This window comes from Rhea americana, unplaced genomic scaffold (assembly GCF_003343005.1).
Source record: "Rhea americana isolate MKP2758 unplaced genomic scaffold, rheAme1 scaffold_79, whole genome shotgun sequence".
NCBI lineage: Eukaryota > Metazoa > Chordata > Aves > Rheiformes > Rheidae > Rhea > Rhea americana.
In genome coordinates this window covers 1-17,575 of record NW_028186967.1, presented here as the reverse complement: position 1 = coordinate 17,575, position 17,575 = coordinate 1, and the positions used below count along the sequence as shown (strand labels likewise).

Here is a 17,575-nt window from a genome sequence, read left to right as displayed (position 1 = left end):
AAGAAATTTCACTATGTCCTGAAAAGACACTGTCAGAATCATACTGATTATTTTTTTAAGTGCATGCCAGTGTAACTTTTTTCCTGTGTGGGTTTTTGTTTGTTTGTTTATTTAAGAATCTGGGAGGAAGTAGTTTGGTGGTGATAGCCTGTCTTGGAGAGCTTTTATGTGGAAGGCAAGCAATCAGCCCTTGTTAGCTGCAGAATCTGCAGCTGTGTTAGTTCACAGACTGTAAAGGATGAAAAGACTTTTGACCTTTTGTATGTCAGAAGTCACAAATCTCAATAGATCACCCCTAATCAAAACTATAATTTCTACTTGGACAACAGTGTCTCTGAAAAAGCATCTGTTTTGATTTAGAGGTTGGCATGCTGGTGATTATTTATCCTTATGGTTAATAATTGACACCTTTATTTGCAGTCAGCCCTTTCTTCAGCTTCCAGTTCCAGGTAGATCTCTCTAATGGCTTTTTYTTCTGCTGCAGTAAAGAGCCATCTACTCTCAGAAGTCTCTCTCCCCAGGTATTTTGTAGCCTCTGATTAAGTTCCCTCTTGATTTCTGCTTGTATACAGTTTAAATGAAGTGAGCTTCTTTGGTGTTTCCCTGCCTGGCATCCCTCCTAGACACCAAGCTCCTTGCAGTTCCTTTTTAAACCTTTTCAAAACTTTGGGCAAAGTGAACACAGGAGCTGATTTCCCTGCAATACTTCTGCTAATGATGAATATTTGGGGAATACTCCTCCCACTTCCCATTCTGCTGTTTCTGGGGCCAGTGATCTCATTCGCTTTTAGCAGTAGTGTTGCACTGGGAGTTCACGTTCGCTTAGTTATCTGCCGTGAGCATCGAGTCCTTTTAATGTGCGTCAAAGCCTGATTGCAGCTGTAATGTGAATAGTTCCTCACAGCACCTGCGTGGGGCAAAAAATTCAGAAGGATGAGAGAGAACCTTTTTAACTGAACATAATRTTTCTGTGGATAATTTTCACATACCTTTTTAAAAAAAATCGTAAGCTTTTATAGGGCTTTTTATAGTTGCAAGCSTTAAGGCTCTAAATTCAAGATAACACCTCTGTGCCTCTTGCCACTGTATCAAACGCTCTTTTTCTTTCTTTATAAACTGACCTCTGTATCAGTACGAACTGTGCTTTGCTTGGAAGTGAGAGGGGGGAAGCCTACCTATGCGCTGTGGTGATTGGAAGACCTGAATTTCTCCTCTTTTGTGGAGGATTCTGAGCAGTTTCTTGTCAGGCCTCACCTGATCTATAGAAGCACTGAAAGCTCCTTTCTGAGACATCGGTTCTGTGGCCAAAGCGTGAGTGCTCGCCTCTGTTTCGGCATGCRTAAAAGGCGATGCTATAAAAATCGTTTCTTTTTTTTTTTCCTCTGCCACCCCCCCCCCCCCCCCCCGTTGGAAACAGGAGTTTCCAATGTAGGAGTTTTATCCTAGCTGGCAGCTATACTCTGGTAAAGTCTCCAGCTGAAGAAGGGCTAAACAGGAGCCTGTGACCCGGTGACACTGCCGAGCTGGTTTTACGTGAGAGGATGGTTCTGAAAAACACTGTCCGGTTCCCCACAGGAAGAGGGGATCGACTCTGCTTCGCTTAGGCCTGGGAGGAACGGTGTTGCCTTGTTTCTGTCTTGCTGCCTGTGATGGTGGTGGTGATGGTGTAGATGGATTCTCTGCCGTGAAAAGGGGCAATGCGGCGACCCTTCGTTAGCAGAAAGGCCGCTCTTGCGGCGTGTTGTGATGGTCGCGTATTGCTGTCGCTCATCTCTTTCCCCTTTATTTCGTTTTCCCTGCCTGGCAGCTTGAAAAGGACCCCGGCGCTTGGCAGCGGCTCAGTGCCCTCTTTGTCAAGCCGGCGGCGGCTCGGGTTTCGTTGTTTGTGGTGGTGGTGGCAGCGGGAGCGTGTGCGCGTGCGGGGAGCGGGGAAGGCCACCTGGAAACCCGTAAAAAGCAGCCGTTTGCCGATGAATGCCGGCGCTCCCATCTCGAGGAGGAGAGGTGGGGCGGTGGTGGCCGCCGAGTTTAACGTTTCAGGCATGATGAAGGGGGCTTCTGTCTGCCCGCGGGTGTTAGGGGAGGCCAGCGAGCGCGGAGCTGGGCACCAGGGACTGCGCGAGACCAGGAGGGAGACAAGGAAACAGTTATTTCTCCAGAAATGGCCGGCTTGCCCTTCAGAGGCCGGAGAAGGCGCAGGCTGCTGAGCTGTGGATGTCATAGTTTCCTGCGASTGGCACATTCAGCACCATGCCTGTAATCTTCGAGAGAGCAGAGGCTCTTTTCAGCTCATGGTGGGGTATTTCTTCCAACAGGACGAGCAAGAAGCTGGTTCCCCCATGGCAAAGTTGGAAGCCTCTTACTGGAGACATTTCCCTCTTGCTGTTCTGCTTCCCTTTGCTCCTGGTCCGCAGTATTTCTCTACACTGTAGACCCTAGTGGGTGCCCTTAGATCATGCCACTAGCTCCATAAGGGGCAGGGACCTGAAAGGGTCTAGGCAAGGGCCGAGCGCTTGTCCAAAGTACAGCTTTGCAGATGTGGGCCTTCGAGTTGAAGTGCCCCCTCTGATTTGGAGGGTCTCACTGAGACGTGAGGAGCAGAGCCTCAGCCTGCCTCCCATCGTGCGCAGCACCGCTGCGCAGAAAGCGGCCACGCAGCCGTAAGGGCCTGGGGTCAGGCTTGGAGCCAAAGCTGGCTGTACCGGTGGCTTTAACTGCTGATGGAAAGGYGATCTCTGGCAGACGAGCCCTGTGGGTTTTGTGTCCCAGCCCCCGCAGTTCATGGTCGCAGCACAGGGTCTGTCATGGAGCAAAAGCAGCCCTATTCCTAAAATCCAGGATGTAGCGAAAGTATTTAGATACTCTTGGCTGAAGGAGAGCTTGAATCATTAGAGAAGTTCTTGAAGTACCTTGTCCAGAGATGACTCTTCTGATATCTCTGTATGTCGCTAGGACTCGTGCTCTCTTGTTGTCTCCTTAGGTTCCCTGACTTGTCTCTATCTCTCTGTTTTATCTGCTGCTTGGACAGTGAACTTTGCAGGGACAAGGACTGTCACTTCATTCTGTACAGGCCCAGTGCAGGACACTCTGGGTCTAGGGTGGTGAGATCAAGATATCCGTGAATGCTTTTATAATTTATACTTTCAGGCTTATTTTCAGTGACATGCACTGCATACATCTGTCTTTTGCATGATTATAATCTTGCATGGTGGTGATGGTGGTGTGGGTTTTTTTGTTGTTGTTTTGTGGGTTTTTTTTTGGTTTGTTTCGTTTCAAGGACACATTCAGTAGCAYGTCCTTCACATTAGTTGGTTTGTCTAGTGGTGCTGTATAAAGGTGAAAATTGCCTTGTCTCTGAATGGTTACATTCTCGCTACTTGAGAGAGCAGGTGGAAAAGATAGAGAGGACATCTCTAATTTCRCTTGCTTAAATATATGTAGCAAGTTGTTGACGTGAATTGCCTATCTGTGCAAAAGGTGCATCTGTTCAATTCTTTAATGAACAGTGCTGAGCTGAGCTGCRTAAGGGGAGTAAGGGAGATATTTTAGGTATTTTGTAAGCTCTACTTCTCAGTGTGCCTGTAAGAGAGAGTAAACTTAGGAGAAATTTTTCCTTTTTTCCTTCGGGAAGGGAGATACTTTGGGCAGAATTGAAGAATTGGTCTCGAGAAAGAAAAGTATAATGTTTAGTAGAAGTAAATAATTAAAAAAAAAAGGCACAAAGCAACGCTACTTGGGAACTTGGACACTATGAAGAAAACTGTCAGATTAAATAAGCATTTCAGCTTTATTGTCCCCTTTTCCTCCTCTGCTTTCCCACAATGTTGTGTGAAACAAAGAAAAAAGAAAAATGTTGCATTTCTTCAGAAAAGTGTGAGTATCCCAGAAAGCTGCATGTTATACACTGTTTAAAATACATGATTTTARTGTTTTTTAGTGAATGCAGAAATAGATAGCAATTTTACGATAATTTGATAGGCTCTTACAGCCTTTGAAGCAAATCTGAGTGTTAAAAATASTTCTGATCCTTTCTCTGAGTTACCATTATTCAATTTAAACAACAGCCTAAAATTTTTTGGTTCTGAGAAGAAAGAAACCTGAATACTTACTTCAATACTTGGAAGTTGCATGAGAGCTCCGCAGGAGCTGATCTTTCACAGAAATGGGGCCTGATAGGTACTTTTTTTTTTTTTTTTGGCATGAAAATACCAGTGACATTGGCTGTTGTTTGCTTTCCCTTCCCCTCCAGTTCCAGGTGGAAGTAGCTGAAAGATGCATGCTAAACAGGAGTAGAGGAAAAGTGAGGCAAGCTTAATGACAAAAGCAGCACATAAAAGCCATTCAAATAAATGTAATTCTGGTCTTGACCACAGAAAATCTTAGATAAACATGTCCCAAACCCTCTRTTGTGATGAATTATATTTTTGGATGCTTGTTTTGAAATTCTCGTATTTGATTTGCAGAAGTGCTGAACACTCACAGCTGTACCTGAACTCAATGCAAACTGTGTTTTGACAATGTAAAGTATAGCAGCAGTGCTAGATCATCTGAAGAAGTCCAATTCTAAATGTTTCCAACTGGCCATTTTAAGTTACTGCGTATTTTTTGGCCTTAATCTCTCCTTGGCTCACTTGAATCCCCAGAAACACTGTGGAAAGAAGTTCATTCAAGTTGGTGAAGCATTTTAATTCTCTGCTAGCGCAGAATCAAACAGCTTCATGGGAGCAGAATTTGGATTGTCCGTAACAAAGGAGAAATAAGGCACTGAGAATAACGGAACATGGTCTAGCTATTTGGTGGAGGGAACCCCATGCATGCTGCATGTTGGGTAAGGCACAGATTTTGCAAACAAATTGTATGAACCCATTATTATGACAGGCTCATTTTTTTTAGATTGATTTAATGTGCAAAAGCACACTGAATTGAACAATTGAACCTTTGCAGATATTTCTTAATACCTGGGTGCTTTATTAYATTATGTTAATGTTCAGTTAATGTAACTTGTATATGCCCTTTAACAGTGCTAGTGTGTTGTATGTAAAYGCTTTAGCCAAAATTATGCTAAGCAGTGTGTGGACCACTTCAGTGACATATTCCATAGTCCCCAAATGCCCAGTATTTGTGAACTTGTGAGGGGGAGTATTTCTTACTTGAAGTGTTTTTGCACAATGGAGCTTTGAAGTTCACAAGAAATTTCAGCTGGTTAAGGGGACTAGCAGTCATTTGTATAACTGTGAACTTTGGAGTCAGGGTTTCAAAGCCTTAGAAGAGATTTTATCTGTTTATTTTGTAACAGCCAAGGTGACCATCTCTAGGATGTGGATTTTCCTAGCTACTTGTATAAATAAATCTCTTGTTCAGGCTTTCTTTTCATATGTCTGAATCATTTGCAGTGTATTTTGTCTGRCTTTGGCATTATACTATTGTCCTATTCATATCCATCTAGAATATAGTCACCAAAGTCACTTTCTTACCCTGTTGTTTTGGACTCTGTCTCAATCCTTCCACTGTTTATCCTGAATCATGTCAACTATAAACTACTTGCCTTTGATTTCTAGACCCCGCTCTTTCCATATCATATCTCATTTGCTTTGGAGAAGTCACTTCTCTTCAGCGGGCCTTTTGGGCCAGCTTCCACTGCCTTTTGTTTTAGTATTTTKTGTGCACCTTCTTGCTTGTTCTCATCCTTCCATGAAACCTGTCTCTTTGTTCTTCTTTAGACCACTCCATCAGAAATACTGTTGTCCTAAAGGATGTGCTGTGCCTGTCAATATGACCAATATTCTGTAATCTGAAGGTGCCTGGTTTTGTGCAGCCTTCTCAAGGGGTTTGAGGCAAGGATTGCCATTTTATTCTATTAGTACAGTGCCTGGCACAGTGGACTAAGACTCTTACAGGCTATTTTAAGAATAAATTGAAAATAATTTTAAAATACTGTCAATGAACTGTGCTCAGGAAGAGGAGGAAGAAGAGTGGGAAATGCCACTGTAGATCTCTTGGATCCCTAGTGACTGCAGAAACTTGAATGCATCAGAGGAAAGAAAATTGTTGTGTGGCTCTGACAGTGATAGCGCATGTGTAGCACTGGCTTGGGGAAGACGGGGAGAGGAGAGTATCATGATGAGATTCAATCAATGTGTTGCGCCATCCCTTCTTTTCATAGGATTTTTCATCTGGAATGAGCTGTCATATATGAGGCAATGTCAACAAAGAGCTAGATGCAGTTTTTCAAAGTAGTCTCAGTGTTAAATACAGCATGTTGATATCTCTAAAACCATCTATAACCCCTTGAGCTGGTTAGACTGCCTTTAATGCCTAGAATAACTCCATGCAGTGTGCACAGACCTAAGTGGTGATGGCAGGGACGTCAGGGTAAACAGCAAAGTCAGCTTCAGGTGGAGTAAAATGATTAGTTGGGGGCCAATGTATCTTGATCTGTTATAGCAGCTGAACCCTTGTGAGTCTGGGGATTAGAGATAATAAACATCCTGAAACACAGCCTTAGTGGACGTGCCCTGTTCTGCTGGGAACGTGTGACTAGCTTTCTGCTCTACTTGTATAACGATCCAAATTTTGGAAAGCTTAGGGCTGATTGCTTGGTTTGCTGATAACTCTCATTTGTGTGGAGCTTTCCCTCCCAAAGGGAGTCTAAAGTAGATTACACAAGGTAGCACTGCCACAATATAGCTGAGCCTGGAGGTGAGGGAGGCAACAAGTGAAGGCACAGCACAACATAGTGCGGGGGAGTCTTTGGCAGAAGTTATCCAAACAAACTTTAAAAGCTGCATTGTCAAGGGATTCAGTTTGCAGGCAAAGATACCACTTTAAAGGTCTTATCTGAATGATCGACACACAGCATACTAGAGGGAGTCCACTGATCTGCTGAATATTTCATTGCCGTGAGKAGGGAGGGAACTATGTTCTTGTGTTTGAGAGGGACAGGGAGGGTTGAAAGAGAGCAATGTCCTCTCTCCTGAGCTAATATTTAGACAATACTACCTCTTTTTTTGATAAACACTTCTATTTTTGTATTTCTGTATTTCCCAGGAAGGCTTCGGGAAGAAGCCTTCCTGAAACTTAAATATGGTGCTTAGCCCTTTCTGTACCGTTACTTGTCTTGGCAGAACTAGGCTTGCTGTTCTGAAGCTTCTGATTACAGGATATATATTTTCATTTTTAATTCCTTGGTGTGTCTTTGCTCAAATTACCTCTTTCCTTGCCAGCAGTGAATGTTAGGTCCTACCGCAAAGTAATTACTAGCATTGGAGATGTACATACCTCCTCTTCCCGTCATTCAGCCCCTCGCCAGTGTGCTGTATGTGCATGTGGTCTTAACAACAGCAGACARCAGAAGCATGGAGGCTGTGTCAGCTTGTCCTTTCTTTGATTACCCATTTGCAGCTGAACTCTAACATCTCACCATCTTGATATTGTCAGATGTGCAAGGCTCTTACCACCTTTCTAGACCATTTGCAGCACCTTGTGGCTACATTTCRGTGCTGAATGAGGTGATTCTGCGCGCTGCCCCCATGGTGTTGATGCAGCTTGCAGTTAATTCAAAGCTGTGTTGCCATGCCCTAGCCATACTTACATTTGTGAATGTGCTCGCTCTCTGCTTTCATTGCATATATGAAGTAAATACTGCATGTGAATGTAGAAAAGAGAGCACTGAAAGAGACCAGCRCTCTTCTGTTACTTATATTTATGTTTGGGTTGCAATTGCTCGATTTTTGGAACGTGCGTCTGAGCTATTACTAAGGCATGGGTGAGGATTGTGGTGTTTGCCACTGGAATGCAGCACAGCTGGTGTAAGGTACTCTCGTGCAAGAGAAAAGAAGGTCTTATGCTACTAAACTCCAGCAATAGGCTTGGGAGGCTTTTCAAGTTAGAATTACAACAGCCAAAACTTGTCTGTGCATTTGCATGGTAAAAAATGGGCCTGTTAGTAACCTTATGGAACTATTTTAAATGTTGAATCCTTCCAAGTTCTTGTTCCTCTCTCCTGTTTTAGACTCAGGAGAGTCTCTCTCTTTTGGGCAAGCCCAAACGTCTGTCTCCTCAGTGGCTGTTTGAATACAGATTGGGAGCAAACAGCTTGCTTACTKTACCATGTTCTTCCAGTTCTTGATGGTACAAGACAAAGACTTTGGCTTTGTCCAGTGAAAAGCTGCGTGGCTTTCTGCTGATTAGCAATTACAGTGCACGGGGCCTCAGGATGGTTCTGCCAACATGTGATGCAGGTTTCATTGCTACCAGTCAAAATATGCATTCTGTGCTGTGATTCCCAGATGCTCTGGGGAGGAAATTAGTATGATCACCATGACACTGGTKCGCCTATGAAATCATCAAAGCCATTACCTTCTTTAATACTTACTAAATGAATCTTTGGGGGAAAATCCTGAATTTGAGAGAGTGAAAAAATCCTTTGTTTTTAAGAAGTATAATTAACCTCTCCAGCTATTTGATGATTGCAAGCAATAGAAGGAGCAGAAGTCTGGTTAAACGTCGCCTCTGCAAGGAAGAATAAAACTGAGTCAGCAGATATTAATGTGTATAGAACATAGCTCCCAGGCTGCTTTACCGGATGGCTTGTTTAGTCTTGTTCTGCTGCGTGTTAGCAGCTTTTGGCAATATATGGGGATTAATGCTCTGTGTCTTTCCTCACTACTCCTCTCTGTGTCCTGAGGCTAGGATTAGGTTACAGCCCTGAAACGACACAGTTGTCTGCATTGACTGAGAGCTGGATCGTAAGGGCAGAGTTTTGCTGATAGACTGAAATACCTTCTGTGTTTGTTTCCTTTCTCTGGAGGAGGGATGACATTATTTTCATTGGTATTCTGTCTATCTCTGACCTAAACATGTGGTATCTAATTTCTTTCCTTGGCAGGTGATCTGGAAAATGAGGAATGGTGTTTGGGTTCCGAACTGACTCCAACTACAATAAAGACTGAGGCAGTGTTGTGCGAGACAGCAGGCCTTACTCCCTCTGTCAGTCTCACTGTCACCGCCACATTGCTGGAGGGGGAACAACCTGAGCTACAGACTGATGCCATGGTACTTGCAGACTTCCTGTTCTCCTCCCTGTACAATTAAACACATTTTCCTAAGACTCGGCAAACCAGTGTAGCCTTCTTGGTACCAGTGCTCCTTGATTCGGAGTGCCCACTACAGTCGTCTTTAGCATTTCTTAATGTTTGCTGGTGTCTCACTACTGYTTAAGAGTTTGTGTTTCAAAAGAGACATCTGTATATTCAAGTATTAATTGCTAGATGYACAGCTTTCTCTTTTATGCTGGATGGATGATGCCAAAGCCTGAGGCACTGTGTTTCTGAAAACATTTAAATAGTCTCTTCTGAACCATTCCCACTCAGACCAACTAACCCATTTGTCCTGCTGAGTCTGTGACAAAATAATTGTCCTTCCTAATGACTTGCTTTAGTGCTACTGTGCCTGCCTTAATTAAAATGAGATTCCTCATTTGAAATAACTGGAGAGTTTCCCTGTTTGCCTACTAAGTCACTTTTGCCAGATCTGTCAAGTTCTGATGTTTTGAACTACTGCTGCTTCCAAACCAGCCTGCCTAATAAGGAACATTTGTGAGGCCTTTCTGACCACAGCTGGAGCAGCCAGTGGGCTTTCACAAGGGCTTGGTTTGAATCTGTTTGGGCTAAAGTGAATAAACTGCAGCAGCTGACAGCTACCTAGAGTTCCTCATCAGTGGACGAAAAAGTGTGACTGTTCTCCGTCCCCAGGGTATGRTATCAGGCCAGAGTTACTGTGTTGACAATAAACATTCCCACTTGACTGTGGATCAGAAATATTTGCAACAGAAATAATTCCATGAGAAACTTGAACTGAAACATGGCTTTCCCATAATCCTCTGGTAGTCTGAATATGCTGTCTCCAGTGCGTGATCTTGCAATAGGTTGGGATGTCATGATTGTGGCCARGAAGGCCAGTGGTATCTTGGAGTGCATTAGGAAGAGTGTTGCCAGCAGGTCGCGGGAGGTGATCCTGCCCCTCTGTTCAGCCCTGGTGAGGCCTCATCTCGAGCCCTGTGTCCAATTTTGGGCTCCCCGGTACAAGAGAGACATGGAGCTACTGGAGCAAATCCAGCGTAGGGCCATGAGGATGATCAGAGGGCTGAAGCATCTGCCTACGAGGAATGGCTGAGAGAGCTGGGTCTGTTTAGCCTGGAAAAGAGAAAACTGAGGGGGTGATCTTATCAATGAATACAAATACTTTAAGGAGGGGGGTGTCAAGAGGATGGGGCCAGACTCTTTTCAGTTRTCCCAGGTGACRGGACAAGCGGCAACGGGCACAAACTGAAACACAGGAAGTTCCGCCTGAATATGAGGAAGAGCTTCTTTACTGTGAGAGTGACAGAGCGCTGGAACAGGTTGTCCAGGGAGGTCGTGGAGTCTCCTTCTCTGGTGATGTTCAAAACCTGCCTGGATGGGATCCTGTGCAGTGTGCTCTAGGTGACTCTGCTTGAGCAGRGGGATTGGACTAGATCTCCAGAGGTCCCTTCCAACCTCAGTGATTCTGTGATATTGCAAAGAGGATATCTTGAGACTAACATTACATGGATTRTTTACACAGGCTATTAAGAGAGATTTTGGCTGCACCTACCATGCTGATGCTAGCCTGGCTTTCCTCAGGCCTGGGATTGCAGCATCTGGAAGCAAGGCAAACTCTGGCTAAGGGCTTGGCAACCTGGCACCACAGGCCTGTCAATAAGGCAAGCCAGTTGTCCTCTGAACTGTGGTCGGCTGTGGCTGTCTCCATTCCTTCTCTCCCACACTGTGAATTAAACTTGGGTGTGATAATCCAGTGGTTAGTGACGGGCACCTTGATCTCACTCCCAGGTGACAACTCTCTCCATATTCCGGGATGCAGCCCTCCTCTCCTGCCTCTGGTGGTCTCTGATTCTCACTCACTGCGTGGAGCATTCAGTCTCTGCTCAAACCGACCAGGCGGTCCGGCAAATGCTAGCAGAAGCTCTGTTGCTAAGAGAAGTAATTTGAGTGGGTTGCATGCTAGCTTTCAGTCTGAAATGTCATCTCTGAGGCATAATCTTTTATTTAGCTAAATATAGTAGTATGAAAAGCCACAGCAAGAGTAGTCAGGACAGTATTCTCTCTAGCCTTGCTTAGCAAATTGTGTGGAGAAGCAATTAAAGCTTTGCTTATAGCAGAGCAGGAGGAGAAAGAAATCTCTCCATTTATGGAGAAGTTGTCTTTGCATCATTCTACTAAGATTTTAAGATGTACACTTTGGGTTCTCAGGCTGTTAATTTTTCTTTTCTAGATGAAACCACTGAGCCAGAAAGTTCTTCCAGAGATTAAATTGGAGCCACATGAAGTGGATCAGTTCCTGAACCTGTCTTCTAAGGAAGGTCTGTTAATTACCAACCCAGGTGCACCAGAGATGACCAGAACGCAGAATGAACATACTTTACTCTGATTGAATATTTGGCTTCATTGTTCTCTGTGTTAATCTTTAGGCTCAAGCCCTTGCCTTCTAGGGATTTGACTCAGGCTGCTAAAGAAACCAGCCTCTGTCTAACCTATTTATACATTCTTCTATGCTCATCACAGAGAAAATGATTCCCCTCCCCCCCCCCCTTTTTTTTATCTGTAACTTATTAACAATTGTACTGTTGCTGGGGGGAGTTTGAATCCTTAAAGCACGAGATTATCTAGGCTAGAAAAGAGATGAATTTGTGGGAACTTCAGTGAGGGATAGAAATTATGAAGAGCATAAATGGAAACTCTTCTGTTTTAACCACTTTGTCTTGTGATAGGAAAGCAAGGATGTGAATTTATTTGAAATGAAGTTAATATGCTAAAAACAGATGTTTTGCTGGATTTTTAAGAACAATCTGGGTCCCTTTAGACTAGGTAATGTACAAATGAGGGAGGAAGAGAGATGATCCCTGTCCTGGAAATATAACACAATTTAGTGGCACGTAATCTGTTAACCCAGGAAAAGCTTGAAAGCTTGAAGTTTGAGAAGATAATTGCATCTCAGTTAGGAATACTTGATGTTTTGTTACTGAATTTAGTTATGTAGATAAGTGTAAGTGCTCTAGGGAACTAAGCAAATGGCTTAGCATTTCAGAAAAGGGAGGATTTATCTGGACACAGGGCATAGACAGGATTGCTGAGTTTGTGGTATTAAGAGCCTTTCTGTCTTACTAGTATGTATCATCTCCTGGCAACCACTAGAGTTAAGATGCTAAACCAAAAGGAGCTCATGTAGAAAAGSTTTTCTGTTACTATTTTTCTTCTTTTCTCCCCCACTACCCATCTGATCTTTTCAACTCAAATTCCCAATGCATAAAAGGAGTTGAAGGTGGCAAATCCAGCCCTGCACCTTCTTCCTCCCACTTGTGACCACTATAAATTTATATCAGAGAAGTAATGACTTAGTTTTGGATGTCTGCTAAATTGCCCAGGTAATGTGAGTAGGTGAGACACTGCACTGTTTCTCTTGGTCTAGGCAAACACTCAGATTGCCAGTTCTAGCATAGGTTCTTCTGGCTGCGAGTGCAGCAGAAGTTTGCTAATGGTACTGGCCAGCACAATATGAGAGTGGTTCCTGTGGTGGTGACCTGTGCTGCACCTGCTCCATCAGCACATTTAAAGCCTTCTCTGTCACTAGGTTTTTACTACTTCCCAGATATGCGAATCTGTTAGGATTTCAGGAGGCAGAGTTTCTTTCCTCCCTGTTCATACAACATCTAGCACATGATGCCTGCTCTCAAAAAATACTTGTTTAATTCATAGCAAAGTTAGAAAAGACTACTGGTTTTGAAGATAAAGCATACTGGTTCAGAGCCCTCTCTGCTAATACTGCTTTCTAGAGGTACAGAACTGGTAGTGGAAAGTTGCGTTTCCACCTCAAAGCATTTGAGAAGAAGCTCAAGTGTAGAGAGAAATGACTGGAGCACATACACAGAGCTCTGCTCTGCCTGTTGAACCTGAGGATTGTTGCTGCTTTTTATTTTTCCTTCAGAGACCTGTGTGGTCTGAGAACCTTTGTGGTTACTACCTGATCTGTCTTTTAGCAGACTTATTTCTGGGAGCTGGGTGATGGTGGCCCTGGTGGAAGTTTGAAGTAGCACCTCAAAATCTTGTATTGTGTTTCTCTCTTGTCATTCAGCAGTGGATCCCCTGCATTTACCTCCAACCCCTCCCAGCAGCCATGGCAGTGACTCTGAGGGTGGGCAGAGCCCAACTAGGTCTCTCCCTCCTTCAAGCCCAATCCAGCTACAAGCCACGGCTAAAGTGACATCACGTACAACTTCAGCACTCTCCAATTCTCCTCTCCTGACTGCGCCACACGTGAGTTGGGCTGGATTTTTCCAGACTTTTTTTCCCCTCAAATCTCTGCAAAACTCCAGATCCAGTATTTCCTGCTCACTTATCTGCTTTCTTCCTACAGTGAATGGCCTGTGCTTTCCTCTAAGTTGACAGGGATGCACAGTTTTGTGTGGCTTCTCTTATCATGGGTTGTGTTTGGCATTAGGGTGCAGCCCTCCTAGGGTTTGCTGTCCCTGGCATCTGTCCTACTGTCCCTCCCTGTGTCTTGGAGAGCGAATGGTGATCTTTAGGGAGGGATTTTCAGTAGTGCTTCTTACTTATCTCTTTCCTCATTTGAACCAACAGGAGTTTTGTTGGCTTCAGTGTGTGCAGAGCTGGATCAAAAGCAACTGTTTTGAGGGAATCCTGCCCCAAACATTCAGTCTCTGAATGCAAGCTATCTAAAAGGTCTTACCCTTCCATACATCCCTAACTTCAAGGAGCTACTGTAGTAGTAGAATGTCTTCGGAAGCTGGAGAGCTGTTGTGTCTCTTCCTTCACACCTTTTGCTCTATGGCTCTGTACATTTACTGTTTAACTGTTTCATTTCTGTGACACTTGCAGAAATTACAGGGGACTGGCCCACTCATCCTGACAGAGGAGGAGAAGAGGACACTAATAGCAGAGGGATACCCAATCCCTACTAAACTGCCCCTGACGAAAGCAGAGGAAAAAGTACTGAAGAAAATACGCAGGAAAATAAAGAACAAGGTAAATGTTAGTCTAGCAGCTTTGATGGGTAATGTCTACTCATCCTTCATTAAAAAAGTGCTGCAGTAATTATGCTGTAATGGTCTGTAGTACTGTTGAATACTGTAAAGGTTTATAATAAAAGTGTTTGCCTTTGTTTCTAAACACATCCATCAAATTGTCTATCACTGTGATTGTTCCTTTCTGTCTAGGTATTTACCTGAACACATGAACAATAGAGTATTTAGCAAGTAGAGTCTTCAGTCACTGTTACGTGGCTCAATTTTAAAAGCAGTATATTTTCCCTTAGAGTAGGCAGAGACCTTTTTGTTCTTCCCGTGGTGATGAAGGTGTTCTTGTCTATTATTTGAGGTTTTAAAATCTGATGTACTTCCATGCCCTTGTCTTTTGATTACTAAATTTCATGACCTTCAAATGAATGGTAGGTGCCAGGCTCTGAAATGCCCTAAGAGTCTTCTCTCTCTCTTCCAACATGAGGAAGAGCTAATGATAGGGAGGAGCAGGGACAGTTCCAGTAGTGATAGGATAGGGACAGTTTTTCAGGCCTGGCCAACTCCTATGTTCTGATGGACATTTACATGTCTTTGAAGTTAACACATTCAGTTGTTGATTTTGCAGATAAAGGTGTAAATTTGCTTGCACTGAATTAGAATTTGCTTTTGCAGTGTAATTTCCCAAAATGTTTGAAAGTGGCCTTATGCATTTTATGTACCACTTTCACAGAATCAGTCCCCTAGATTGGAGGGTATTTCTGGAGGTCTTTGGGTTCAACACCTTGCTCAGAGCAGGATCAACTTAGATCAATTTGCTTAGGGATTTGTCCAGTAAAGCTCATAAAAGTGCAGAGTCTTCAGCCTGTCTGGCCAACCTGTTTCCATATTAGACTGATTAAAAAAGATGTTCTCAGTTGGAATTTCTGTTGTTGCAACTTGTATTTGATGCCCCTTGTTCAATTGCTGTGCCCCTCTGAGAAGACTCTGTCTTCATCTTTACTATACTCTTGTACTAGATACTTGAAGATGGTAAGAGAATCTCCCCTTAGCCTTCTTTTAATTCTGAACGAATTCAGCTTACTCAACCTCTCACGTCATGTGTTTCAGCACGCTTCTTACAGTGGTTACCCTCCTTTGGACTTGCTCCAGTATGTCCAAAATACTTATTTCAGAGCCTAGAACTGCTCCAGCTGTGGTCTTGCAACTGCTGAACAGACAGAAAAGATCGCTTCCCTCAATCTGCTGGCTATAGTCTTGCTAATATAGTCCAGGATGCTATTGGCTTTTACTTTACCATTGGAGCCACATTCCTAGCTCATGTTTGGCACATTGTCCATCAGGACCCCCAGGTCGTTTTCTATACAGCTGCTTTCTAGTCCATGCATCGTTTTTTCCTGTCTCAGATGCTGGCTTTGTTCTGGGATCATCTTCTCTCCAGATGAATCTGATTTACTGATGAAGGTAAGGTCTGTTGGAGCAGGGAGTGATTCTTCTCTTACTACTGAGGAGCAATCTTGCTTCAGGATGTGGAAACAGACCAAGTCAATGCTTTGTTTGCCAGGAATAGAAATAAGAATAGAACAGAGGCTTGAATCTAATAATGTCAGGGCTTTTTACTAGTTTATTAACTCATCTCTGCTGCCTTTTTTCTATGCCAGTATTTGGTATCTTTCATCCTCCTTCTTTATTGTCTTAGATCTCTGCTCAAGAAAGTAGAAGAAAAAAGAAAGAATACATGGACAGCCTGGAAAAAAAGTAAGCCAATCTCCTTCCTGTTTCAAATGGGCCAATAACACTAGTTGCTGGAATGGGAAGGGATCCAGCTGTTGATGCTGGGACTGTTTCATGTACAAAGTGCCAGCTGCCACCTCGTGGTTGTGACAGAGAAAAGGCCCTTCTTTGGCTTCTGCTTGTACACATGCTGAGGTGGCGCACATGTAACTGTCTACCTCAAAGACATTGCTAAAGTGCTGGGAAAGACCTTAAAACTTAAGACAAGGCAAGACCAATCTGCTATTAGCCTCTACCTCCTGTGACTCCGGCCTTGTGGGCAAGCATTGTCTGCAGAAAGGTAGTTTCAAAATGAATACCTTCTGTCTTTCAATGCAGATGGAGATAGAAATAAGAAGTTGATGAATCAAGAGTCCTGGGGGAATAAACAGGACTAAGGAAAACAGCTTTGTGACCCATCAGCTTCCTTAAGCAAGAAGGACCCAAACCCTCAGTGTGTAATCTATAGCCCAAATTAATCTTTCTTCCAATAAACAAGTTTTTGTTTTTGTTTTTGTTTTTCCTTATCCCTTCACCAGATGGATCTTTTAAATCCTGTGTACCATCTTTGGTGATAACCTTGGTAATTTCCTTTTATTCTTAATACCCTTATGAAAGAGCCTTGCTTTCCCAGACTTCCATGGAACTGCAGTGTGCACATACAGATAACAAAGCTGTTTCTCTGTTACCTTTCTCTTTCTTGAAGATATTCAGGCTGGTTGTATTTTGAATCCCATAGTTTAACTTTGAACCTTTTTTGTTGCATGTCATGTGGTAATCTCCTTTAGGCTTCTTGAGGCAGTGTGGAAAAGAAAAATGGTCTCTTGGAAATGAGTCTTTTGGTTTATTAACTCCTAGAAACTTGAAATTCAAGGATACAATTTCAGATGCATGGCATTTAATAAATTGCATGGTGCCTCAACTTAGCAATGAAATGCACATACGGCATACCCTTACACAACATACCTACTAACAACATACATATGGCATACTCTGTGACTTCTGAAGTCCCTGTCCTATGGCATGATGCAGAGGGAAAAATCCAAGCAGCGTCTTTGCCTTTTCTGTTCCATGGGGCAAAGAGTAGTTACAACCTATTCTGAAAGAGTTAGACCTACATGGTTTGGAGCAGTGTAAGGAGATGCTATACAACTAGTAGTTTCTTTTGCAATGTATTTTACACCATGAAGTATGGTTAAAGCATCTGATAAAGCTGGTTGGTGTAGCTTTTCATTAAATGTAGGCAAGACCATAGATCTCTCTGTGAAAGTGTGTTCAATTTGTTTTAAAATTTATCTTCAAAGTGTATTCAGTGTTTGATTTTTTTTTTTTTTTTTTAATTATCGTTTTTTCCCTTATGCTTCCTCCAGAGTTGAGACCTGTTCCAATGAAAATAGTGAGCTGCGTAAGAAGGTTGAAGTCCTGGAAAATACTAATAGGTAAAGTATGAGGGTGCTAAAGCAAAACTGTAGCGTTACAATGAAAGGTGAAAATGTGAAAGTTAAGTGTTAAATTAACATACATTATGCTCAAGAAACCTCAAATTAACATGCATTATGCTCAGGAAACCTCTTATCACCTTTCTTTGGATTCTTCCACTTCCCAAGAAAAAAATGATCAGTGATAGATAACAAAAAAAAAAAAAAAAAAAAAAAAACATTACACTCAGTACACAAAGTAGACATTAAAAGAGGCCAATGAGGTAACAGACTTGCAAGCTGCATTTGCATTACA

The 17,575-nt window shown here is 43.0% G+C and overlaps 1 protein-coding gene across 3 annotated transcripts in view; it reads left to right on the top strand.

Moving 5' to 3' along the window:
- LOC146585589 (cyclic AMP-responsive element-binding protein 3-like protein 2) overlaps window positions 1–17,376 on the top strand; it is a 67,370-nt gene extending 49,994 nt beyond the window's left edge. The window contains exons 3-8 of one of the 3 annotated variants that reach the window (XM_085322542.1): window positions 8,888–9,054; window positions 11,311–11,398; window positions 13,171–13,349; window positions 13,932–14,078; window positions 15,768–15,826; window positions 17,212–17,376. In XM_085322542.1, the coding sequence (XP_085178668.1) occupies window positions 8,888–9,054; window positions 11,311–11,398; window positions 13,171–13,349; window positions 13,932–14,078; window positions 15,768–15,826; window positions 17,212–17,284 (713 nt within the window). In that variant the 3' untranslated portion in view covers window positions 17,285–17,376. Of the gene's footprint in view, window positions 1–8,887; window positions 9,055–11,310; window positions 11,399–13,167; window positions 13,350–13,931; window positions 14,079–15,767; window positions 15,827–17,211 lie in introns of all 3 variants that reach the window. The other 2 variants (XM_085322541.1, XM_085322543.1) reach the window with 2 other exon arrangements.
- The last annotated feature ends 199 nt before the right edge of the window (window positions 17,377–17,575 follow it).